Genomic DNA, 27905 nt, shown 5'->3' with positions numbered 1-27905 from the left:
AAAAAGCTAAAGCAACACCTTTAGCCTCCTCATTTGATCATACTGTCTGTGTTCGGCTCGGCGCTTAACCGGAACCTCCACAATGCCTTCCACCTGGTCAGTTTTCGTGTCATCCGGGATCGTCATATTATTGGCGGCGGCTTCGTCGCCGGAGAGTTGGAATATTCTGCCCTACGGCCAGAAGATGTACGCTGCATCTCAAATAGCATTGGAGACTGGACTTGAACTATTGCGTGAGAGGTCACCGCTAGAAATTATCTTGTACCCCCTTCTCGCGTATTTAGCGGTCAAAGTATACAAATTACTGTTCTGCCCTCTTATAGTAATACGTAATCTCGAAGACGTCGGTTATGTAGTAGAAAACGGCAGACGGAAGGCTGATGTTGCTAATGATGTTCGTAAGCGCCGTGCAAGAGGTGATCTTCCCCCAGTGTACCCCAACGGTTGGTTCCGATTATTGGATTCCTGGCAGCTAAAAATTGGCGAAGCGAAACACGTGACAGTTTTGGGTATGTATCAAACTTTTATTTTTTGGGCCATCAGACTTACGGAGAATACTTATATTCATCTAACATAGTCCATACCCAGGTATTTAAGGGGGGGGGGGTGCGGCGCCCGGGGTGCGGCGTCGGAACCAACTAATATTTAGTCAAGATATCATGTCTATGATGTCATTGATAAGGTAAGGGGTTTTTGTGCACGTAGCTTTCATATCCACCACTAACTTAGTCCTGGTTGCAGACGGTGCACGAGTCTATACATTGTATACCGACTTGACAATTGTCAGAATCGAGTCCCGGATTACTCCGTATGCAAGCAGGACTACCACTAACACAGCTGGGCAACAGAATTTTAAAAACTAAAATGTACATGTGGTACTAAAATTCCCTGTGTGCTATGCATTGTGCAGTTATGTGAAAACTTGAATGTGTGATCAAGAGAATATAGCATGGTGACTCTTTAAGATGTTACACAATAAAACTAGTCAATTAAAAGATACTTGTAAGATATGAAAATGAGGAGTACTTGTGTGGTAACAGGAATGGGGAAGGGCTAAAAGTTGAATACCTTCCCATAGAATCTACCATCATTAAAATTTTGTTTTGGAACCCCAGTAAAATGACTGGGGAACATCGGTATATTTTACCTACTTTAACGTCCCTTAACAAAAACACTGCTATGTATATGGTTTGTCATTTCAAAAATTTCAAAGTTATGGAGAGTTTTAATAAAACACTGAAAGTTTTACTTCATGAAATGGAATGGTGGGGTGGGGTGGGGGAGATGATATTTTCTTTACCGTTCATTTGACAGGTGTCACATGTTTCTTTAACTGTATGGCAGTGTGCTTAGCACTGCCCTGTAATGGATATTTACTGGGGTATGGAACAAAGCTGAAAGGTTTCTTAGACTTTGGAACTACAGTAGCTATCAAATTTCTAAACTTTCTGTGTGGAAACTTCAGAAGAGTTATTACAAGAAGCAATTTGAAAACATAAATGACATCTTCTTGTAAAAACTTATAATAAAAGAGCAGTATGTCTATTTTACTCGGCCATTGGTAACCTTGAAGGTAAAAATCAAATATAACAAAGTGAAAATTTGCCTTCTTTGTACAAAAAATTATAATTAGGAATTTCAAAGTCTTATTTGATTTATAATACGTGTTAAATTTAATGTTTAGTTTATTGAGAAGTAGTTTTACAATTTAAGTTAATTTGAGTGACAACTTTGAGAAACAAAGAAATATATTGAAGTGGCCGAATATATCTACATATTAATTAATTTATCTGCAGAATGAGGCCACCTTTGAACAGGTGTGGTGGTGTGATGTACATGCCTGTAGTAGACCGGCTCTGTCCCTAAGGTCACCAAATTGTGCACTCACCCCAAATGAACATGTGCACAAAGCGCTATGCTTGATAACACATGTCAATGTAAGGGTCAAATAAAGATCATTTGTATGGCTATTGTTGTCATTATTGGCATGTCCAATCTTGTTGGTTGCTAGGGTAACAACCAAGTGTGTTGTAATGTTTGTCTTTCTTCTTCTGTTGGTGTTCTAAATTGATGGCTTTAGTTACATGCTCCCATAGGTTGCATGGATATCTGAAGAAGTTCATTCTCGCAAACCAGAACTGTTAGTGTTTAAGTTCTTTGCGACCCTGCGAAATATTAGTGTGTACTAGTTCTTCGCGACCCTGCGAAATATTAGTGTGCTGTAAAAAGAAGCTTTGGTTTACGACAATGAAGAAGTTTGGAAAACAATCGATCAAAAATGTTCACCCAAATGATGATGATGATGATGATGAACTGAAATTTAAAATATTATATATATATTTTGGTGCAATTATGCAATAGCGTATGAGGTCTGGCATCAAAGATTTTGAGGACTGTGTGTGTGTGTGGGGGGGGGGGGACGAGTACAACACATGTAAGTGAGGAGGGGGTTGGGGGACTACAGACAATGTAATAATGCCATTTCGACAAGTATGTGAGTAAGAAGTCCAAATTATGAATTTCAACTAAAATTATACCTTCCTTTTTTATGTTAGACAAACAAAAAATTGTAGTTGTATGTCAATATAAATGTTTTTTACTACATTTGTAGTATGCAGAAAATGATACTTTTTAACATTTCACGAAAAAAAAGATTGGTGATATTGAAGTACAATTAAATATTATTCCTCAATATTTTTCTTTGTTCAGCCAAGGAAAATACGAGTGACCTAGGGGGTCTTACTCGTCTAGCGACTCATAGTGACAACCCCTTAAGTCACAAGTATTTTCCGGCTGAGTGAAGAAAAATATTGGAGAATAACGTAATGATACCAATGCCATTAATATCAAAGAAGAATTAGGGAATATAATGGTAATTTTGAACATTTTGACTCATATTTTGAACACAGCAGAACCAGTGATCTAGACACACATTGTCCTGACATAGAATGAAAACAGTATACATTTTTGTATATTCCATATTTTTTGTTCGAAATGGAAGTGTGCATGGTATAATTAAGCAATAAACCACCCTGGGAATGGTATACCAAGAGGTTTTGACCAGTGAACGAAATATATGCATGAGCGATAGCGAGTGCCTATATAACCGAGTGGTATACCATTCCCAGGGGTGGTTTATCGCTATTATATTATACCAGTATATTGAAAATATCGGAAACAAGATAAGACGCAATGTTTTCTGGTTTCATTTGCGCCCTCATCCCTGCACGAACTGCAACGTTCGTAGACGAACAGTGAACATCAAAATTTGGATGCGTGCCAACTGTGCATTATCGCTCATTTTAGACGCGCTCGTTCGATGTCTAGACCAATCAGATCTTTCGATTTGCGCCATCAATATACTGGTATAATATAATAGATATTAAATGACTCCAGAAGTAGGTTTACTGTTACAAAAAAGAAAAAAATTTGCTATCACCTATGAAAAACACAAATTTAAAGACAAATGGTCAAGTAAGGACACAGATAAAGATTAACTATAACGTTACTTTTTTAAAATAAAGTTTCTTAAAGAATAGTTTCCTTGTGACTGTGAGTCACAGTCTAAAGTATATCATACAATAAGTAATGTTTTAATCTATCCAAGTGAAAAATTGAACCTAACTGTCAACTTTGTCAAAAAAGGGCCTTGACTTAAGAACTTAAGATCAATACTAATATGTAACTAGTACATGGTACTGCTAATCTTGTCTGGCCACTATCTGTAATGCTTATCACTTGGATATCTTGAGATCCTAGAAGGAATGGTTTGTCATTGTAATGTGTAGACCATACATGTACATGTATATACTCATATTTTACTGCTGAAATGATGTAGGCTTGGTATTTCTCTCATGGGACATTCATCTTTACAAATGTAATAACGCAGTGATTGACATATTTCAAATGTAGACTAACAATAACAGACACACAATAAACACAGCAGAATCCTTTGCCCAATCACATTGAACAGTGATAAGCAAATTGCTATTCTTTCACTGTATTTGGAATAATTATTTTCATCATTTCAAGAGAGAGTCCTGTGAAATTCCAAGTGGAGGGTGCCCTAGATGTAGCTTTGTTCGTAACACCCAGTATAGAAATCATTCATACTGACTTTATTCATAGCTTTGAGTTCAAGATGATTTTGAGAACGGTACAGGAGATTGTATATGTCAAGACAATTTATGTCGGGTTCATGTAAAATTAGCAGAACTGACATGTGAATATCAACTACATGTAAACGTTTTTTCCATTTTTGAACTAATAGACAACCAAAACTATTGAATGAATGAATAAAGGAATGAATAAATAAATGAACGAATGAAATTTATTTCATCAGATAACAAGAATAAGCTTCATGTACACTTTCAAAGAAACATATACAAATATTCAAAATGAATACAAAAAAATACACAATTGTTATCTGATGTGGACCAAGGAAATAGTCCAGCAGAACTTAAAACTTGTCCATGGCCCGTATATTTTTCTACATTTCAAATCGATACTGGGACGCAACGAACTTTGTATATACTTGTATTGTCTAAAATGAACATTTCAATTTCATAGTAGTTTACTACTCAAAATGTTTTTACTGGTGTCATATAATATCTTTTCTAGTGTAAGATATTTTCCAGTGTGGATAAAAATGATTACGTCAGCAGGCTCAGGTGTGTTCGAGATTTGACCTTTGAACTTTTGGGGTGAATAACAGGTTATGTGTGCGGCCATATTTTCTTTGCTTTTGTACATGTACTAGTGTGAGGTGTAACCATTGAACAAAATGACACCAAAATAGTCATTTATGCAGCTTTTCTTAACACTTTGAATGTAAAATTTGATTTATAAAAAACACCTGAGATCTTTTTTAACCAACAAAATGGTGATATCACAGTCCTTGCTCAAAAACTATCAAAAGGTATAAATCATGGAGTGTTGACTAGGCTATTAATCAATCATTAAAAATATTTTTTTCAAAACTTTCTAAATTGAGATGTAAAAATGTAAGTTCCCAAAAATACACAAAATGAAACCATTATATTATTAAAAATATTTGGAATATGATTGAGTTACTCAACTGGCGCACCCTACATTTTTCTTTACTATTTTACAAAAAAAAGGGGGACAAATTTCATCATAGATACATGTAAATGTTAGATTCATGGATTCTATTGTAACACAGGAGTATAGAGAATCATTGTTATTGCAGGTCATAGTAAGGCTAGTAATACAAAGAATGTTGTGGGGTTGTTTTTATAGTTTTTATGTACAATGTACTTGTGACCTTTTTTCACACTGTGCTCCTAAAGTGTAGAATTCCTTCTTTTGCACAAAAGACATGTTACTATTAATCTGGTATATGGAGACATACATGTAGTATCAATTCAAGAATGCATGCAGTGTAAGATCAACCCTTTCAGTGTGACCGAATAAAACAGTGCATTAGAGTCAGGCACTCTATTAATTCATTTCATTGATTGCACTCTGCTACTAGACCAAAAAAAAATAGCATACATGATAATAATATTTCAAATAAAGCAGAAATTTTAACCAGACTTGGACTTGTCCTTTTTATTCAAACTCAAAAGTTATGCCATACTCAAGTCCATCTGTGTTGAAAGGTTTCTCGTACCATATCACTAGTTGGACTAATACTTACTTTTATAATGGTCTCACTTTTATTGCTTTAGACCAGAAGTGTCAAATCTGTGTCATCATGCACTTACATTCCTACAAAAACTGTTGTGTGTGTTGTTTGTACGCTGCCATATAACTGTTGTTAGGCCATACAATTCATTCTTTTTGTTATGCAGATTGATTGTGTGTGAAAACTATGGAAGCTAAATTAAGTGTACTAATTTAACGAGATTATATGCTATATAAAGTTTGTGCAATGTGTAGGAAAGCAGTGTGGGGCATTGTTTTGCAGTCATCTAAACACTGTTTAGATAAACTTGTTGTCTTGGTAGTGTTTACAAAAGTAAACAGTAGAGATGCTTTGAGTGTTTAAACACAGTGGGTATTGTCTTTTGATGTATCCCTGAGGGAAGACTGCCAAAGACATTTATCAGCTGTACAGTTTAAAAGGAAAGTCAGTAAATTAATTCCAATACAGATACACTTTCACAAAAGCCAAAATTTCTATACACCACTGACACACAGCAATTTCTCATGACATACCGAAATTTAGTATTGTTGTCTCCTTGTGGTGAACAATATTACCCTCTAAGCCATTTCTATACACCACTGACACACTGCAATTTCTAATGACATACCAAAATTGGTATTATTCTTGATGTATCTCTTATGTGGTGACTCATAAGAAAACACAGTTTTTATCATTTTGATTCCCAATTGACAGAAAACTTCTTTGCCTTTCATTAGAGGGCATGTACATGTACACTACACAGATGACTGCATGTGTACACCAATAAATAGTCATGTACATCTCAATGTACCCCAATGTATGTACATGTATAGCTAGTACATATAAACAAAAGATTATCACCTCAAAATAAGGGCATCAGTAGAAAACCTGAAACATCAATAGTATCAAACAGCAAAAATTGATTACACTAAAAATGGTGAGCACTACAGATTGATACCAAGTAGGGCATAGGTTGTCTGACTTACAATTTGTTCTCAGTTTTGATTTGCTATTTAGTCTGAAAGGTCCAGTCCACTCATGTAAACATCACCACCACCCAACTAGTTTTAAATGTACTATACATGTAGTTGGACTACTACAGTGCATTTGTAAGAAGAAACAACCACTGGGTCTTTCAGACAAATTTGTGAATTTTGAAATCATTGTCCTTGTATTGAGATAAATTTTCATCAGTATTTTAGACGTAAGTTGTTAAAATTGACTAAAAATAGACCATATTGTACATGTATCTGGTTGTTCTTTAGGGGTAAACCATTCAATTTCAGGGGGGGGGGGTCAGATGGGACAGGAGGATTTGGACCCAACAACAGATTTGTTTTTCAACCGCCATGAAAGCAATTTCTTTTTTCCAAGTAGGGGTACAGCACGTTTTATTTTTTTGTGTAAATTTTTTATGCTGTTTTCTTGAGTTGGTCATGAAATTTTTTTTTTCCTGCTTTTGGCCGGTGACAATTTTATCTCTCTCGAAAATCCTCCACTCCCAATCAAATGGTGTAGCCCTTATAGCAAATACAAGTGTAGCATGACTTATGATTGCAGTAATTGATAAGGTATACAAATGTTGCATAAAGAGCTAGACTCTCTCACAGTCCTCTGAGCATCACATTGCTAAAAGGGCTGTTTTGTATCTTCACTGTACTGATATCTACTGCATAATTGTACTGAAAAACGTGGGCCCTCATCATCTACATGTACATTTGTTGACGTGTTACTGTGATGCTTGGGGTGTTGTAATAACACGAAGTCGCTGTCAACAACTGATTTTGTTAATTGCCCATTTTGGGATAAATAAAGTTATATTGAATTGAACTGAATTGAATAGAATTAGCCCCATGTAGTCAATGAGGGCCCCCACAGTACAAGGATATTCTAGTACAATTATTCGGTATATATTGGTACATATGTAACAGCTAATAGCAATGCTCCTGAGGACTGGTTTGGGAGTCTAATAAGAACAAGCTGGCAGACTTCTTTTGCTGTGCGTACGCCACACAATGTGGTGATGAGGGAAAAGACACATTTTTGAGAGCAAATTAATCCGACATTTAGAAGAATAACATTTTAGTGGTATAAATTACATGATGTACATGTAATTATTAATATTACATATATAAATAACAATGTACATTATTCCCAAAATACCAACACAGGTTTATTTGCAGGGTCTTTTCCCACATACAGTCATTTGCCTTTCATTTGCAGTCATCTAAACACTGTTTAGATTATAAAACTTGTTGTCTTGGTAGTGTTTACAAATGTAAACAGTAGAGATGCTTTGAGTATGTAAACACAGTGGGTATTGTCTTTTGATGTATCACTGAGGGAAGACTGCCAAAGACATTTATCAGCTGTACAGTTTAAAAGGAAAGTCGGTAAATTAATTCCAATACAGATACACTTTCACAAAAGCCAAAATTTCTATACACCACTGATGCACAGCAATTTCTCATGACATACCAAAACGTAGTATTGTTGTATCTCTTATGTGGTGATCGACCCATAAGAAAACACAGTTTTTATCATTTTGATTCCCAATTTGACAGCAAACTTCTTTGCCTTTCATTAGAGGGCATGTACATGTACACTACACAGATGACTGCATGTGTACACCAATAAACAGTCATGTACATCTCAATGTACCACAATGTATGCGTAAATATACACTGAGTAACAAAAGATATTAACAGTTATGGCAAACAAAGTTATCTCCTCAAAATAAGGGCATCAGTAGAAAAACCTGAAACATCAATAGTATCAAACAGCAAAAATTGATTACACTAAAAATGGTGAACGCTATAGACAGAGTGATACCAAGTAGGGCATAGGTTGTCTGACTTACATTTTGTTCTCAGTTTTGATTTGTTATTTAGTCTGTTAAAGGTCCAGTCCACTCATGTAAACACTCACCACCACCCTACTAGTTACTACATGTACTATAGTTGGACACTGGATCTTTCAGACAAATTTGTGAATTTTTAAATCACTGTCCTTGTATTGAGATAAATTTTCATCGGTATTTTAATCTTAAGTTGTTAAAATTGACTAAAAATAGACCATAGTAGTACCTATCTGGTGGTTTTTTAGGGGTAAACCATTAAATTTCAGGTAGACCATAGAGTAGTACCTATCTGGTGGTTCTTTGGGGTAAACCATTCAATTTCTGGGGGGGGGGGGATGGGACAGGAGGATTGGACCCACCAACAAATTTTTTTTCAACCACCATGACAATTTTTTTTTTTGAGAGCATCTACACATCAATTTTTTTTTCCAAGTAGGGGTACAGAAATTTTTTTTTTGTAATTTGTTTATGCTGTACGTCTTCTTGAGTTGGTCACTAGATGTTTTTTTTTCCTGTTTTTAGCCGGCGACAATTTTATCTCTCTTGAAAATCCTCCACTCCCAATCAAATGGTGTAGCCCTTATAGCAAATACAAATGTAGCGTGACTTGTATGTGATTGCAGTAATTGATAAGGTATACAAATGTTGCATAAAGAGCTAGACTCTCTCACAGTCCTCGGAGCATCACATTGCTAAAAGGGCTGTTTTGTATGTACTGATATCTACTGCATAATTGTACTGTACTGTGGGCCCTCATCATCTACATGATTGTACATTTGTTGACGTGTTACTGTGATGCTCGGGGTGTTGTAATAACACGAAGTCGTTGTCAACAACTGATTTTGTTAACTGCCCATTTTGGGATAAATAAAGTTATATTGAATTGAACTGAATTGAATTGAATTAGCCCCATGTAGTCAATGAGGGCCCACAGTACAAGGATATTCTAGTACAATTATTCGGTATATATTGGTACATATGTAGCAGCTAATAGCAATGCTCCTGAGGACTGGTGAGAGAGTCTAATAAAGAGCAAGCTGGCAGACTTCTTTTGCTGTGCATACGCCACACATTGTGGTGATGAGGGAAAGACACATTTTTGAGAGCAAATTAATCCGACATTTTGAAAGATAACATTTTAGTGGTATAAATTACATGATGTAGTTATTAAAGTGGCCATATGGATGAGAATTTGGTATTCATTTTTGGATTTTTATTTGATAAAACAACTTCACTATGTTTTTCTACTTGAAAAAATAATGTGAAATAACATATACCAAGTTCATGTTCATAACTTAATACATTGCAAAAAGATGCAAAAAGTATAAAAAGTTTGTTATTGTACGTACAATAACAAACATTTTACACATTGTTTAATGTTTTGCCGTTTATTGAGATGTGACATGGACTTGGTATATGTTATTTCACATTATTTTTTCAAGTAGAAAAACATAGTGAAGCTGTTTTATCAAATAAAAATTCAAAATAAATACCAAATTCTCATCCATATGGCCACTTTAATATTACATATATAACAATGTACATCATTCCCAAAATACACTTGTACCAACACAGGTTTATTTGCAGGGTCTTTTCCCTACAGGTACAATGTACATACAGCCAGAACCTTTGGGGAAAGATCGTTTCCTGTAAACAGCATAGCATTGAGAATGTATTGAGAAATCTAAACAATAATTAGTGTGTATCACTCTATTGGACAGAATTAGTTAGCCAATAATACAAATATAGGCCAAATTAAAAGAGAGCTTCCAATAACCTGACCGACCCTAATTTTAAAAAATGGTAAAATATGGTAACAATTTACTTCTATTTCCGTGTACATCTTCATGCCTTTGCCTATTCTGTAGTCACTTTTTAAAAAAAATCGTATTCCAGAGAGAAACAATGTATTATGACTGTCGAGTATCTTACCTTGAGGTCAAAGTACAAATGTAATCTTTAAGAATTTAGTATACAATGAAATAAAATTCTGACCAACGTACACCATTTTCTGACACCATCAAGATTATTTGAAAAGGCTTCATTTCGTGGCTAGAATTTAGCAGAACTATGTAAATGACTAAGCTTGGCTGTAATTAAAGTGTTAACCTTTTAGTCAGTATATTTACTTTAATTGGCTCTTTTTGTAAGTTTTTCATCTGACATATTTGATTTAATGAAATTGCCAAGTTAACGGCTTGACGCACAGGGGGACGTATTATTGCTCAGATTGCCATTTTCTTAGGAAAATATCGTACGAATTCTGCTGCTTCAAATGTATCAATCTCTATACCAGTAGACTCTTTTCTCCTTACAGGTAGGAATATATAGTCAAAGGGTTGTTATATTTAGTTTGTAGACCGGGAAAACAATAATCTATGAAATATTACAGGCCCCTATGTCGTGACAATAGTAAATAAATGCACAAATGGTCATTAGCTTTGTTTGTGTAATTTTACTGTTGACAAACTGTAAAGGTGTGAAGAAAGATTTATAATTAGAGTGTAATTCCCAAATATTTTTCTTCATTAAGCCAAGGAAAATACAAGTGACCTAAGGGGTCTTTGTTATTATGAGTTGATAGACAAGTAGTGACAACCCTTAGGTTAGAAGTATTTTCTGGCTGAATGAAGAAAAATATTGAGGAATAATATAATTATACCATTGCCAGTAATATAAAAAAAAAATCGGGGAACGTAATGGTAATTTTGAATATTTTGACTCATATTTCATTCATAGCAGAACCACTGATGGAGATGCGTGTTGCTGTGACATACACTTACATGTACATTGGCATGACCTACACGTAGAATGACCAAAGTATATATTCCATATTTTTCATTGAATCTGGCTTGTGCATGAGTAGCAATGTATCTCACTGTCAAGGTTACATTGTTGTGCTGTAATGATGGGCTCTGTTATCCACCTGTCTTTCGGTTTGTATAGACTGAGATATTTGAAATGTGGTTGGTGAAATTGTAACAGTTGGGGTTCACTGATTTGATGAACAACTTTTTGTGCCGGTTGCAGGACTTTAACCAGACATGGTTAAGTTAAAGACCCCATTGGCATCCAGAATACCTCCCATGATCCTTCCGAAGGGACAATCACACGATATCACACATGGTCAATAAATGAAATTCATTTGTTTCGACAGGGGAAGGGAGGGGAAGGGAGGGGAGGGTGTTGGCTTAAATGAGCAAAGTTTGTTTATGAGCTTGGGTTACAAATTGTGTTAAAGGGTTTTGATGAAGCGAGACTCAGATGGCGAGAATAATAATAAAATGTATTTATAAATCGGCTATTCTCCAGAGAATGCCAGCTGCAGATAATTAATACTCCTGGCACCGATCTATGGAAGTGTGAGAATCCATTTCACTTCCTCGCAACTCCCTGGAGAAAATATAACGCATATAGTTTCCTGATATATGTACAGTGCAGCTCACATAAAACATCACCTGAGTGCGCGCACCACAAAAGGATCATTCTTGCACAATTGGGGTGCTAACTATGCATTGATGCACTCAGTCTGTTGTTGTTGCATCATCAAAGCATCTGCATGGAACAACCATGCTTGTATCTCTGATACAAAATAAACAGCACTTTATGCGCACATGCTTTGTGACTTAGTAATAATCATGTACTCTGCTATCTTGCAATGTGAGATGCTGATGCATTGTTAACTTGATGCACCATTAATGAGATGCTCTGTGGACACCTCAAAGGTGCAAATTGAATGCTGCTTACAAAAAAATGTACATACACCAATCCCCAAGAGTATTATTGTTCATGAACTTTGCCTGGATTATGCTTCAAAGATGCAAGCAATTAGTTCATGCACAATATCCAAATACTGTACAATGTACTTGTCTCCCCCAAATACTGTACAATGTACTTGTCTCCCCAAATACTGTACAATGTACTTGTCTCCCCCAAATACTGTACAATGTACTTGTCTCCCCCAAATACTGTACATGTACTTGTCTCCCCCAAATACTGTACAATGTACTTGTCTCCCCCAAATACTGTACAATGTACTTGTCTCCCCCAAATACTATACAATGTACTTGTCTCCCCCAAATACTGTACAATGTACTTGTCCCCCCCAAATACTGTACATGTACTTGTCCCCCCCAAATACTGTACAATGTACTTGTCTCCCCAAATACTGTATGGTGTACTTGTCTCCCCCAAATACTGTATGGTGTACTTGTCTCCCCCAAATACTGTACAATGTACTTGTCTCCCCCAAATACTGTACATGTACTTGTCCCCCCCAAATACTGTACAATGTACTTGTCTCCCCAAATACTGTACAATGTACTTGTCTCCCCCAAATACTGTACAATGTACTTGTCTCCCCCAAATACTGTACAATGTACTTGTCTCCCCCAAATAATGTACAACGTACTTATCTCCCCAAATACTGTACAATGTACTTGTCTCCCCCAAATAATGTACAGTGTACTTGTCTCCCCCAAATACTGTACAATGTACTTGTCTCCCCCAAATAATGTACAATGTACTTGTCTCCCCCAAATACTGTACAACGTACTTGTCTCCCCCAAATAATGTACAATGTACTTGTCTCCCCAAATAATGTACAATGTACTTGTCCCCCAAATAATGTACAATGTATGTCTCCCCCAAATACTGTACAATGTACTTGTCCCCCAAATACTGTACAATGTATGTCTCCCCCAAATACTGTACAATGTACTTGTCTCCCCCAAATACTGTACAATGTACTTGTCTCATCCAAATAATGTACAATGTACTTGTCTCCCCCAAATAATGTACAACGTACTTGACTCCCCAAATACTGTACAATGTACTTGTCTCCCCCAAATACTGTACAATGTTCTTGTCTCCCCCAAATAATGTACAATGTTCTTGTCTCCCCCAAATAATGTACAATGTACTTGTCTCCCCCAAATACTGTACAATGTACTTGTCTCCCCCAAATACTGTACAATGTACTTGTCTCTCCCAACATGTGAACAATTGTACAATCGTGTATTTCAGTTAAAATGTGTGTGTGCCAAAATAAATACACTAACAGTATTCTTCCGTGAATTGTATTTATGATAATGACATTTACATGTAAACACTGACACTGACAGTAGATTTCAAAAATAATAATTATAATCATGGTTTATTCAAACAAAATTGTGACAAAATGAAATGGTCAAATTGCTTGAGTTCACATATCAGTAAAATAAACATGTTAAGAAAACAAAAACAATTAAAGTTGATCAATAAAACAAGTCCTAAAAGTTGTAAAGGACTAGTAGAATCACAGGGTAAAATGATTAAAATTAAAATGTCATCTACATGTACGAGGTACACAGAAAATAGTATTAAAATAAACAACGATAAACAAACAAACAAACAAACAAATGTCGACATACCAAAATACTCAACCAACCTAATGCTATATACAACAGGACTGTTTTCTCTTCGCTTTGTCCTTCACTTGAAAGTGACTTTTTTATTGGAATGTGTACGACACTTATGATGATTCGGTAATGGAACTAGGTGATGATGTCTGAGATTGTCCTTTTCTATGGATGATGCAAACATCTTACAAATATTGTTACGCCTAGGGTGTCAATGTTTACTAACTGAAGAGCCTGGCTGTGTAAATGAAATGGGTAAATCTCACACAGATGGAATGGCTTGCCATGCCATTTACATGTAGCTAGCGCAGTTCTAATACATGTACATTCAGGGCTGACGCTAACAACTCAATAAGCACAATAACAGTTTGGAAATTTAGGTTTAAATGTCTACACTATCCTATATGTAGTTTTCAAATGTAATACCAGACGCTTACACAAAGCTAGCAATCTAAGGAGTTCTGGAGGCATCACACTTTGTTGTTATGGCCTATTGAAAATCTTGGTGTTAGTGCTAAATACAGTTACTAGGGGCGTGGTCATGTTGCTAGAATATTTGCATACATTTTGTAAATTGGTTATCTACATATATACATCAATCTATAATGTTAATAGATTATCAATATGGATTGAAGGTCTCTTCAGGTCAATCTCTGTTTACCAATTTATATATCTGTTAACTTATTTATTAGACTGGGTGTGGTGTTATGCTACCTTTTCTCACATAGCATTACATATTCATATATTCATAAAATTTGATGAACTAAATATTTTCACAAATAAGTTTGGTGAACGTTTACTTTTACATTGTATATAGGAAACATTCAACACAGCTTGGTCATCCAAAGAGATTTTTTTTTCTTTTATATATTTATATTAGATTTGTCCTCAGAATTGCATCCAGCGATTTTTTTGTATATACATGTACATGTATACATACACGTATATACACATATGCTCACAATACTACAGAACTCCATTCAGGTTTGGGACCACGTGACAGGGCTGTGCCGCATGTGCTGTGCTTGTTATCACACCACTGTGGAACTGTCAAGGCTTTCCCGGTCAGTCCACAGTCTATCCCAGAGTCACCCAGGCGCCCAGCAACATATAGAACCTGTGGGCTCCATATGGGTATTTGTTCTAACTGCTTGAGTCATTACTCCAGGAACTCCCCCCCCCCCCCCCCCCAAATTCACACTGAGCTTGTAAGTGAGATACAAGGCTGAGTGATACAACCTACCCCATCAAGTCTGTAGAGCACTCACCCTGGGTTTGTTTCGGTCACAGAAAATCACCTGTTTCAAGTTGGATTTGAACCCATGACCTTCTGAATACTCATCCTCAGAGCTCTAACCACTATACTACAGGGGGCTGGTAAAAAGAAGTTCTTATGTTTGTCTGAATTCTGTAGATGTACAGTAGAGTACTAAAGTCCATATCCACTGCAAGACACAAACCGTTTGTCAAACATAGAAAGCATATCATGATCTCCGTAATACAAATGTATTCATATTTCATCAAAAAGTCTGACTAGCCTTGACCCTGTTAACAGGCCATCATCAAATTAGCAAACATATTGTCAAGACATTTCAGATATCACACAGTTAGAGTATTGTTGTAAAAAAACATGTTTATCACCAATCCCCTTTATGAGTCAGTAGAAATCAATAGGAATAACTTTGAGTCGTCCCCCCCCTACCCTACCCTTAAAGATATAAACCATGTACTTAAAAAAAATTTTGACAGCTCCCTAAAATCAAAACTATTGGAAATATACTATGGGGTTTGTTTAACTGTAAGTGTATAGAGTACACGGTATATAATGTATATGTGCACTTAAGCCTTGATGTCATACAAATTTCTGTCATTTCTGTGGTCAAGGAACTTTGGCATAATGAAATGGTCAGAGTTTACGGTGAACTGGATAATCTGTGTCAACGCCCTACTGATAGTTGCCGTGACCTTATCGTTTGAGGACGTGACTGAGAGCACATGCAACACCATATCTAGGCCTAAGACTAATTGTCTGTCAATAGAGATAGCCAAATAGTAAATACCCCACCTTTAAAATAAATTGAACTTTGGTCTAAAAAAAAAAACCCAGTGATGAGTAACAGAGATCCATCACTTTATTAATCATTCACCAAAATATATGATATGACTGTGTGACAATTTTGATTTGTCATTTTGATATTTGAAGCGACGTGGAAGATTTGAGAATATTTGATTTAAATCAGTTCCTATTAACAGGAATTTATAAATGTGTAATATTTTAGTTTTGTGTTTTGATATCTGAATCAACATGAAAGTTTTGATGATATTTGATTTAAATCAGTTCCCATTAACAGGAATTGTAAACGTTTTAATGCACGTGTACCAGACAGCAAAGTACATGTTCATGTATGGTACTAATTGACTGAACAAAAAGTAGGGATATTATTTTTAGATTGCTATTCTTTTTTGTAGACAAGTGATTTCATTAGAATTGATAAATTGATGGTACGTTTTATTGTAAAATGGCAATATCATAAACCTGGAAATTTTAATTATTTTCGATTCTGTTACGGAAAACAAAAACACAAAAATGAGTTGTGACTGAAATGCCATTTTGTACATAAACTGTACACCAGACTTAAATGTAGAATAAAATTAGTAAAAAATTAATTTACGAGAACTAGCTGAAGACTGTAAAAATAATATCACAAATTTTCCAGAGGCAAATATATCTACTGGTAGCTTCACACTGTACCATATATCAGGGGTACTGTATTAGTCGCACATTTACCAGCTATTCCATGTTTCAATGACAATTTTTAGACTGACTTACGAGTTACGTAAGCCTAGAAAACAAAATGTATTGTTGACAGAAATGGTTTGGGTGTGGTTTCTGCTCACAAGTTGATGAATTTCATTTTCACAATCATATACCTTTATGAGCTTGATAACTTGCAGTATTGTTCTAAGGGTTCGATCATTTCCCCTTGGATGACCGCCCCTGAATAACTGGGATACAGTAACTGCCCTCATAGGATAACTGTTGGACAACTGCCATTGTATAACTACCCCAGTAGGACAACTGCCCCGGGATAACTGCCCCCATACGTGTAGGACAATTGCCCCTGTATAACTATCCCCATAGGACAACCCCCACCAGGGTAAATAATCACAGGTCAACAAACTTCTATTAGCAACAATATTATGAAATTGTTTTTGTAATAACAGCTTACCAAGCTTTGACTTACAGCTAAATATTGATATATTGAAGTATGCAGATTACATGTAAATGTACATGCAGGTTAGAGTGTTATTGTTCAAGACTACATGTACTTGGATTTACATGTAGGTTACTGAGAATTGGTGCACGGACTACCCAGATAACGATTCACGATAATGACTGTCTAAATGATAACCCTTAATTAAATGGTTACAATTGTCAGTATTCGATGAAAAGATTATATAAATAAGCAAGTCATGCAAAAAGTTTCAAAATGTGTACAGCTCATTTCAAATTACTGTTCAACGGCTTTGTTTGATATAGCCATGCAGAAACCAATAAGAGCAAGATTGCAAATTGTGCTACATTTTGCCTACTATGAGATAAATAATATGAATGCTCTGCAGTAGATGCAGACATGTGGGTGCCAACACTTTGATGTCTGTGTGGTGGCACATTAGTTCATTTCATTTAAGACAAAATGTTGCAAGAAACTGTATCCATTCAATCTTGCAGAAATGTGTAGTTTCTTATTAGTTTGGTTGTAGCAAACAGAGCTGGTGAATGGTAACTTGAAATGAGCTGTATTATGGTCCTCAATGGTCTCACTAGTCTAGAGATTTGTCTCTGAAGTTACTATACATACACATCAGTCATACACTTCAAAGAGCTTCAGTAACACCAAGAGCAGTAAGTCTCCGGGCTATGGGTTTATGCATTCAAAAAGTTTCTTAATGCAGTATTTTTTACCAAGACTCAAGAACCCCTGGCAACCTGGTAAAACTGACATCATTTGTCATACATTACACTATATTAGGAACCCTCGTAAATACCTGGGAAATTCATCGGTGCATGTAGATTCAACTACTACAATGTACTTGTGTACTTGCCTTCTGAAATGAAAATACTGGTGGGGGAACCCTGGAAATATGACTCTGGCCAATTTTACCTAATACCACCCTAAACATTTACATTCATCAATGACTTCATCTACATTGTAGTTCCAAAAATAAAGGTCATTCATTCTTCATCATTCTGGTACAATTTTGATTTTTTTATGCATGCTATAAATTTGTTCATTAATATTCAAAGTTTTTCTATTCTACACAGTAAATTTATGCAAACTCAGCTTTATTTTGATGCACACTGTTGAATCATAAATTGATGTTTGCAAAATAAATTAGATATTTTCAAGTATTCTAATATTGATGTCAATATTTTGTATATTTGCCATGAATACACCTTTTGTGTTTCATGTTTGTGTTCAGCGGTACCATTCACGGGTACCATTCACGGGTGTGTCATGAGTGTTGATAACAAATTACTTGTTATCAAAATAGTATTGTACATATTCATGATTTATTACTTAAAATTTATGATATTGATAATAATACACACTACATGTATTTCATTCATAAACATAGTCAAAATGTTTGATAAAATTAACAATACATATGTACATACAATGTAATTTATATCCATTGTGACAGACTGCTGGTGGGTGTGGGTCAATGAACCACAGTGATGTGCCACTGATGCACAAGTCAGCTATTTCTTAAAGTTGTGATATATACATTTGTATGTTTTATGTATTTGCCTAATTTCCTTACTATCTGGTGACTTGTGACTTCTGAGTCTGTGTGACATGCCACTGACACACAGCAATTTCCTGTGACATGCCAAATGACAGTATTCACCTTTATACTATCCCCAACTTTGACATACATGTACATTTGTACATGTACATTGTATCACCGATGCATAGAAATTTCTTGTGACATTAAACTGGTATATGTCTTAAATTAGTATCCCTTATAACTTTGACATATGCCACTGATATACAGCATTTTCTTGTGACTAACCAAACTATAATGGTATTCACCCCTCACTATAGTCACTTTTGTGCCATTTATTAAAGCCATTTTGATGTGACGATTATTATCAAGCTCATCAATTTCTTGTGATCCTCCAAACTAAAGTGTTACCTACATGTACATATATAATTGTACATGCGCTGATTTATATATTGTGACGATTATCTAACTTGAAGTGCTAACATTCACACAGAACATGTAATGTCATGTGATAGACTAATATTCGATGTTCCTCAATTGTGAACTGCATGTGATTACAAGAAAACCCATTTTGACCCACAACAAATAATTTGTTTTTCAATGGACGACGCACTGGTGTGTGGTCCACAACATGTATGGGAGAGGGATAATTAAACCTTTCTAATGACTTGGTTTCTAGTAAGTTTATGTAATTACATACATGTATACCCTAAAATTAGGTGTCAGCCTTTGAAGTTATATCTCGTCATACTACATTGTATTCTCCCATAAAATATTCGCGGAGTGCCAAACATTGTGAAAAGAGCAATTAATGTAAGTAGTGTACATGTATAAGGGTTATTTATCCATCAATGTGCTCGGAAGCCCTTAATAAAAAATTAAAATAATAACAATATGCCCCTCTCCCAATAAAACTATAAATATAAACTTTAAATCAATTGTCTGTTGTTTCCATGTATGTTTATATGCATAGTGATGGAGATACATGTAGGGGGGGGGGGGGTGCAAATTGGAAATCAAATGTTTTTGGTATGGAAGTTAGCATTAGGATAAAAATGTTGTGCATCAACAGAAAAAAATGAAGACATAATTGTTTTAATTGAATTTTATTGAGAAAAAAAATGAAAAAGTTAATGTTGATTACAATACAGCAAGTTGCACTGTTTTATTAATTCTATATGTTATTCCTATGTTCACAGGTGAGCATGTGGTGGCATTTAGAGGTGAGAGTGGAAAAGCGTTCGTTATAGATGCATACTGTCCACATATGGGTGCTAATCTAGGCATTGGAGGCAGAATACTTGGAGATTGTCTTGAATGTCCATTCCATGGTTGGGCATTCCGAGGAGAAGATGGAAAATGTGTCAGTATTCCATATGCTGAAAAGGGTAAGAGTAATTTTCAGGATCAGCTGATCTTCAAAGCAGGCTAGCTTTTACTTAGTTATGGCTATTCTATAACCTACTAGCAGAAAAATAATACCAGTGTTTTTTGCTAATATTTGGTAACTTTGTATTGATAATTAAGAGAAAAGGAGTAAAGGTGCAGGTTACATGTACCATAATTTGATTTGGTAAAATGACTGGGGAACCCAGGTAGATTGTACCTACATAACACCACTTAGCATATTAGTTAAAAACACCCAGGAGTTTGTAACTCACAATACAATGTACTCCGTTTGTTCACCCATTTACTAAGGGCTCTTTGTCCACATCATCGTCAATATTTAATGACACATTTACATGTACGTGTAGCTCAGTTTGTGCTAATTCATTGACCAACTTTTGGAAGAATTTCTTGAAAACATCAGTCGCAGTTACTGTTCACACTTTTTCTGCACTGCAAATTGAGTTATTTGTATTAGTAAGTTAACACATTTCAGGAAAGTTAACTGTCATATCTTTTGTGATTTTGTATTTTCTTACGTTTATAGGTCTACCCACTACAATATATGCTAAATGTATGTTTTGTCACCGGGGGTTGACATTTGTGTACGACTGCAAACTCAATAGAATATGAATAGTTTCAGTTCTGTTACTAAATTCAAAATTTATCGTTAAACTTCTATAGTATAGAGCATGGAAATGAAATTGAGCTAACAATAGAGAACTTTGCAATCCAGAATGAACATGCTCTGATGCAAAGGATTATGGGATTATCTGTAGTTATCGTAATACCTAATTTGGATAGAATAAACCTCCAACAGTGGTCAGGGTAACCATGACAAGATTATTTGTGGTTACAAACAATGTAACACAATTGTTCACAATACCAATTAATTCATATTTATCATCATATTTCCCATGATGAATCAATCAGGATATTCAAGATGTCGGGTTGCAAGTTCCCTATCGTCATATCATTTTTAGACAGTTCAGTGCTCATTCTGATACCCATGTACCAGTGAAGTGCTTATTGTGTGAGAATATATTTGATGAAAATGTCTAATTAAACATATTAATTATATTAAAATGTAATAAAAATTTTGCTCATTTTTCATTTTTTGTTTGTGACATTGTAGTGCCAGATTTTGCTAAGGTGAAATCTTGGACATCTATGGAAAGGAATGGATTGATATACATATGGTTTGATGCTGAAGGTAGAGCTCCAAGTTGGGAACCACCAATTATTGAAGAAGTAGACAATGGAAAGTGGTCCTTCCGTGGATACTCAGAACATCACATAAATTCTCATGTAGAGGTATTGCACATTGTACACTTATGAAATAGATATATTTAGCTGCATGTTTAGAACACATGTGCATGGGTGGGTAATGGCATAGGCAGACACTTATGAAATGACTCGAATACTGCAGGGATGTTTTTAGTTATGCCTTTTGGAACACGAACTTGAAAGATTAAAGAATTTGTATCATTTTGTGAAAAATCCAACATTTGGTTTAATTTTAAAGTTATATTTCATAAGTTTGATAGACCACCCTTTCCATGTACAGATGAGTGTTATGGAATGCGTGCATCAAGTTGCCTTTGAGTCATGAGGGAGATGGTACACGTATGGAACACACATACAATGTATCTATGAGCAAAACCTCTACAGCTCATCATGATGTAGTGCTGTCTCTGAATACATGTAGAGTAAGAAGGGTGCCAACCCACTTGTAATTTCTAAGCAACCCTCTTGATATATTGCATATACATTATGTATCTTCAAACCACTTCATTTAATACAAAAAGCGATATCAAAAGAGCTACCGACCCAATAATCTCATCCCCTGCATGGTCACCAACTTGTAACTACAAAAGTTGTTACTGATCTCCCAGAGCTCTTGTTAATGGATAGTAACAAGGCTACTGTGTCTTCTCTAACACCTACTTATATGTTTATAGTTATGCAGTAACTGTAACCTTGTAACAAACGCCTCAATGTAATATTTTGCATTGCACAAAATATTGCAATCTGAATGGATGTGCTGTGAGACAGTGAGTTCATCCACAGTGTGTGAGATAATATGGAATGTACTTTTATTTAATGTACCCAAACATGTAATGCTTATTTCAATAGTGTGCATAAGTAATGAGTGTAGACTGTTCAAATATAAAAATCCAGGGGGAATATGATGAACTTAATCTTTTTGTCAAATGACGGGCAAATGTAACATTATTCTGAAAATTATTGATTTGTAGGAGGTGCCAGAAAATGGAAGCGATGTGTCACATTTGCATTATCTACATGGACCAATCATGGCTAGCGGTACAGATCTTAGATATACACGTTCTAGGTAAGATTATTGTGAAAAATCTAATTCTGTATTGATTAAATATACAGTGAATGTCCAGGAAACTTGCTCAGCTGTGTTGTCTTAATTTGGTTGTTCTTATGACATTATTAGTACAGTACGACGACTCAATTGAATAATGGTGAAATACAATTTCTGAAGTTATGAAATCATTTTATATGGTTTATTTCAGATTTTGGGAATTCATTGGCAGACATATCTGGGATGGATCATGGGCACAAGATGAAAATCATAAACATATCGGAATATTATCACTGACACACAGAATGACCATATTTGGAATTCCTATTACACCTGTTGAAATGACTGTAGTTGCAAAACAGGTAATGTATAACCCCAGAACACCTGGAAGGTCTGTTTGTTGATGTTATGATTTTGAATTTAGCTAGCTTCAGAATTAATTTGTGTGTGTGCTGTGTTGACAGATTGTATTGACTTTCAGGTGTCATGTGATCTGTAGCTGTAAATCAGATGGTTAGAAAGGAACCAATCATTGTCAAGCTGGAAATGTGTCAAAGGATTTCATTGGGTTTCAGATATCATGTAATGAGCAAGTGGACCAATCACTGTCAAGGAATGTGCTGCAGTTTTGTAACAATTATGGTACCTGCACTTCAATAGAAAATAATTTTGATCATCTGCTGTTTTGAGTTGCTCACAAAGGGTTGCTTTATTTATTAGTTTTTGTGTGGAATTGTACTAAACTATTGCTTTTAACTATTTGTACAAAATGATTTGATGATTTGACTACAATTGGCTTCACAGATAGGTCCAGGTATTGTTTATTTAGAATTGAAGAACTGGTTTGGACAAGGTGTATTCATTCAAAGCGTTACCCCTGTTGAACCTTTACTCCAGAAAGTTACTCACTGTATTCATTCAAGCTGGTCTTGGCCAACTTTCATGGCTAAATTCTATCTTTATGGGGAAACAATACAGGTTGGTAAATATGTGTACGTCCCCCTGATATGTATTCAGGGGTGTCATTCCTATGCTTATGTCACTCGTCAACTTTTTTTTACACAGATTGGTCCAGGCATTGTCTATCTACTGTTTAAGAACTGGATTGGTACCAGTGCCTTGCTCCATCATATCACACCTGTTGAACCATTGCTTCAGAAAGTCACGCATACCATTGACTCTGCCGCTACAGTACCAACATTTTTAGCCAAGTTTTATCTTTATGGTGAAATAGTTCAGGTTAGTTCTACACACAAGTAAAGAAAATAGGAAATAGTTATTATTAGAAATCTCATAAACTACTACGTAATACCACCCTCGTTCTTAAAAATTCATTAAGACATAACTAACATGGTCACATTTATCTCACTGTATTTTATTGTGTCTAATAGAAATAAATAGTTAATTGTCTCATTATAATACTAATAATGAATGTCACTTTTATCATGTTGTAATATGTCTAGTAAAATAATATGTACTGTTAGCAAACCATTGTTTCAAGGCACATAGCAGTCAGCAGTCAGGCCTTTTGATTAGTCAGCCAATCAGAGTGACTCTGATATGATTATTCAAATCAATCAAATCAGATAGCCAATTGTATTGCCTATGACATTTATTATACAAATCAGAGAGCCAATCATACTGCCTATGATATTGATTATTCAAATCACATAGCCAATCATATGCCTATGATATTGATTATTCAAATCAAATAGCCAATCATATATAAATCCAATCCAATCAGTGTGTGATGAAATCAAATCACTTTAAATGAAGCTAAATTTAAAATAAATTAAATGTCTTGATTCAGTCCTACAAATCATTATAATAAAAAAAAATACAATATTAATCTAATCAAATCAAATTTTGAAATAAAAAGAAAAATAGAATTAAGTCAATTTGCAAATCATTTTAAAATTCAGAGACAATTTTTGCCAACAAATAATAAAATTTACAAGTGATAAATCTATCAAATTACATAATAATCTGTTGATTCAATTTCAAAATATTCCAAATGTATTTCTATTTTATCATCCAAATAACTATAAAAACATACTAATGCTTCACATCATTTGTAGTGTAGAGTTGGTTTGTATTTTCCTTCATTGCCAAACACAATTCATACCTCAGTCATCTTTAACTCTCTATTATATACCATGCTTAAAGTGGCCATATGGATGAGGATTGAAAATTTATTTTAGATTTTTAATTTATAAATCAATTTTATCATAGCTTTCTACTTGAAAAATCAATGTGAAAAAACAAGATCAAATCTATAGATCAACTCTGTGTTTGTAACTCAATAAATGGCCAAAGATTAATAAATGTGTAAAATCTGTGTTATTGTACATACAATAACAAACATTTTACACATTTGTTTAGTTTTTGCAATTCATTTTTTGAGTTACAAACAAGGAGTTGACGTGTTGTTTCACATTGATTTTTCAAGTAGGATGCCATGATAAAATTGATTTTTAAGTTAAAAATTTAAAATAAATACCTAAACCTCATCCCCATGGCCACTTTAAGCCAAGTAATAAGCAATCAAACAACTTAATATATAAGGAAATATATGTTGAATCATATTCACACCAACACAAAAACAATTTTGCTTACAAAGCTTTGATAATGTATATAATTAATATGTACATTTTTTGCAAATACATTATAGTGGTATTGTTATCATTAGTTGCATATATAATTTGTTTAAAAATTAATTTTTGCATTTAATTTTGAAATTTATGGTAGCTTTATGGTGTAGAACTATGTGCGTTATTTTCATTCATACTGTTGTTATGATCATTTGTATATACAAATATGGACATTTTTCACACAGTTGTACAAATATTGATAAAGGTAATGAAAGAATTAGTTAATTTGTAAAAATATTAAACCACATCTCAGCTGGTTTGAGTTTGTAGTCAAAATAATAAGCATGATCAAATGAATAACGTAATTAAAACAAAGTTTGTAACAATTTGAATGTTCTGTTTTGCAGTTTGAACGTGATATTATGGTTTGGAACAACAAGAGATGGGTTAATAAACCGATGCTGGTGAAGGAAGATAATTTAATAGCAAAACACAGAAGATGGTACTCACAGTTTTACTCAGAGAACAGTCCACGCTTCACATACCAAAGAGATAGTCTTGATTGGTAGTATTTCTTTGGTACATACAACAATTTGTTCAAGTTTCAAGAAGAAGAAGAAGAAGGAAGATAAGGATTTTTTGGCATCAGGCCAAAGTAAGGATATCGATGTCGCACACAATTTTGTTGAATCAATGAAGTAGTATTATTCTCAACGAAAACAGACAATGTCGCAATCAGCACTCTTGAATCAGCTATGTAGTTGTCAAGTGACACACAGACTTTGAAGTAGATATACAATACTTGAGATTAGTCATAGTGACAATAAAGTTTGCAAACTGAAACAAACAGGTATCACTTTTCATGCGAAAACAAATTCAACTTTTTTTCGAAAATTTAGAAAAAAAACAGTCGCAATAGAACAGATCAGTTTGTACTGAGATGTGAATGAATATGACAGCATGTGATTAAAAATTATCTATTATAAAATAGAAAAATGGCTGAAAAGAATAGGATAAATCTTCAGGAAGAGATAGAAAATAATATTTATGTAAGAGTTTTGATGTTAAAGTGGTTTTAATCACAGATTGCAGAATTAGAGTGAGCTAGTAGGAGTGCATACTAGGCAATTTATACTCAAATGAAAATGTTTTAGCTTTTTGCAGTCATTTATATTTATCTACCAGAGATATAGTGACAATAGACTTGTTATAGGTTCCAAGGTGCATCACATGTCTCCCCATACGTCATGTATTCTGTGCAGGAGGGGTTTACACATGCTCAGGGGTGATGGTTGTTACCTGACCATACCCTGGATTTAATTGTAAAAACCCAGCTGTCATTGATGGCATTTAGTCTTTGTTCTGTAAAATCACTCATGATTAAAGAGTTCATTCAACCATTCCACAATGAAAAGTTATTTCAAATGGGATAAAGACAAAAAGGGCCTAAACATAACAACATAAGGAAGGGACATTGACTTATGCAGAGCATCTTGAAACCAGAAAATTGCCAATTATAACAATTAATTGTGCTCAGATGAAATTACCTCTATCATGTAAACATGTTAGCTATCACATTGTCAGCAATACTTCTAGGGCTTAGGCAGGAATTGAAGTGAATCCTAGTTTAGCAGGCAGTTAAATTACAATTGAATAAGCTGTTAAAAGTACGAGCATGCAAAAACATGCAGCAAGAACTAACCAGATGCACGGCTACATCAAATTATTCAAATGCAGAATTTGAACCTGGTCAAACCAAATATACTGTTCCAACCAAATAAATTGTTCAGTACACAATATTAACTAACAAAATGTACACATGTACTGTTATATATATACATGTAACATTGTTCAGTGTGCAATATGACCCGACCAGATGTTTTGCTATGTGAAATATTATTCAAGTGCACAATATGAGATGTAAATATCACATAGAATTAATTAAATGCACAGTATGAACCAATCAGATGTGCTGTCACATAAATTTGTTCTCACTGACAACATGGACCAACCAAATGTATTGTTTCTTGAAATGGTTCAAGTGTACAAGAGGAACCAATAAGATGTCTTATACCTGTTACTTGAAATAGATCAAGGGCACAATTAACCAATCAGGTGTAGTGTAGTATTGTTCATAAAATTATCAAAGTGCACAATACAAACCAATCAGATATATTGTTACATAGATGCAGACATGCTGTATTATTTTAATCAGGTGACAAAGTTTGAGCAAGTGTTTTCGTAAGGCAGAATGTTTGATGAAAAGTACATCATTTTACTCAAAAAATTTCACTTTGAGGTCATCAAAGTAAGTACTGTTACAAGTAGAATATCGTGCCGAATCTTATTTTCATAGTATCCAGAATTTGTTGAAGTGAATTTCTTAACCTGATTGATGTGTTTACCGTGTTTTACTTAGTTTGAAGTGTTACTGTGTAATACTAATGTCATTGAGTTGAATATCAAAGTTTCCTATTAATTTATTGCAGTATAACCCCCTCGTTTAAAAACTAAAACCTCTCTCACTTGCACATGGAATGGTCTGTTATGGATGATGACACTATGGGTTTCCCAAATGGATACTGTCGAAACATTTTTTTTGGAGGGGGTAACTGATTACTAGTATCATAGATGTACTTTTGATGGATACAGATATACGTTTTATGATTTAAAAACTGGAGTATGATATTTTATTCATGAATGATGCAATAATTACTGTTTGTTACCGCTATATTTACTACCATGCATATAGTCAGAGAGGTGAACATGTGCAGCTTTTAAATACATTTATTGAAATTAGCAGAGAAGAAAATTAGAGCATAGGCCAAAAAGAAAAGAATTGTTTCTGGTCAGCAGGCATATCACTTAAATATCCCTGTGTCATTCTTTTTTGTGTGTA

The 27905-nt window shown here is 34.6% G+C and overlaps 1 protein-coding gene across 1 annotated transcript; it reads left to right on the top strand.

The window, feature by feature from the left end:
• Positions 1-82: 82 nt before the first annotated feature.
• On the top strand, positions 83-25575 carry LOC144441478 (cholesterol 7-desaturase nvd-like). The gene is made up of 7 exons (XM_078131059.1): positions 83-509; positions 19897-20085; positions 21219-21397; positions 22342-22436; positions 22627-22777; positions 23481-23654; positions 25414-25575. The coding sequence occupies exons 1-7, from the start codon at positions 83-85 to the stop codon at positions 25573-25575; spliced, it is 1377 nt and encodes a 458-aa protein (XP_077987185.1).
• The last annotated feature ends 2330 nt before the right edge of the window (positions 25576-27905 follow it).

Source organism: Glandiceps talaboti, chromosome 10 (assembly GCF_964340395.1).
Source record: "Glandiceps talaboti chromosome 10, keGlaTala1.1, whole genome shotgun sequence".
Lineage (NCBI taxonomy): Eukaryota > Metazoa > Hemichordata > Enteropneusta > Spengelidae > Glandiceps > Glandiceps talaboti.
Note: the sequence above shows the minus strand (reverse complement) of the source record. Positions and strands in the feature narration are given on the sequence as shown.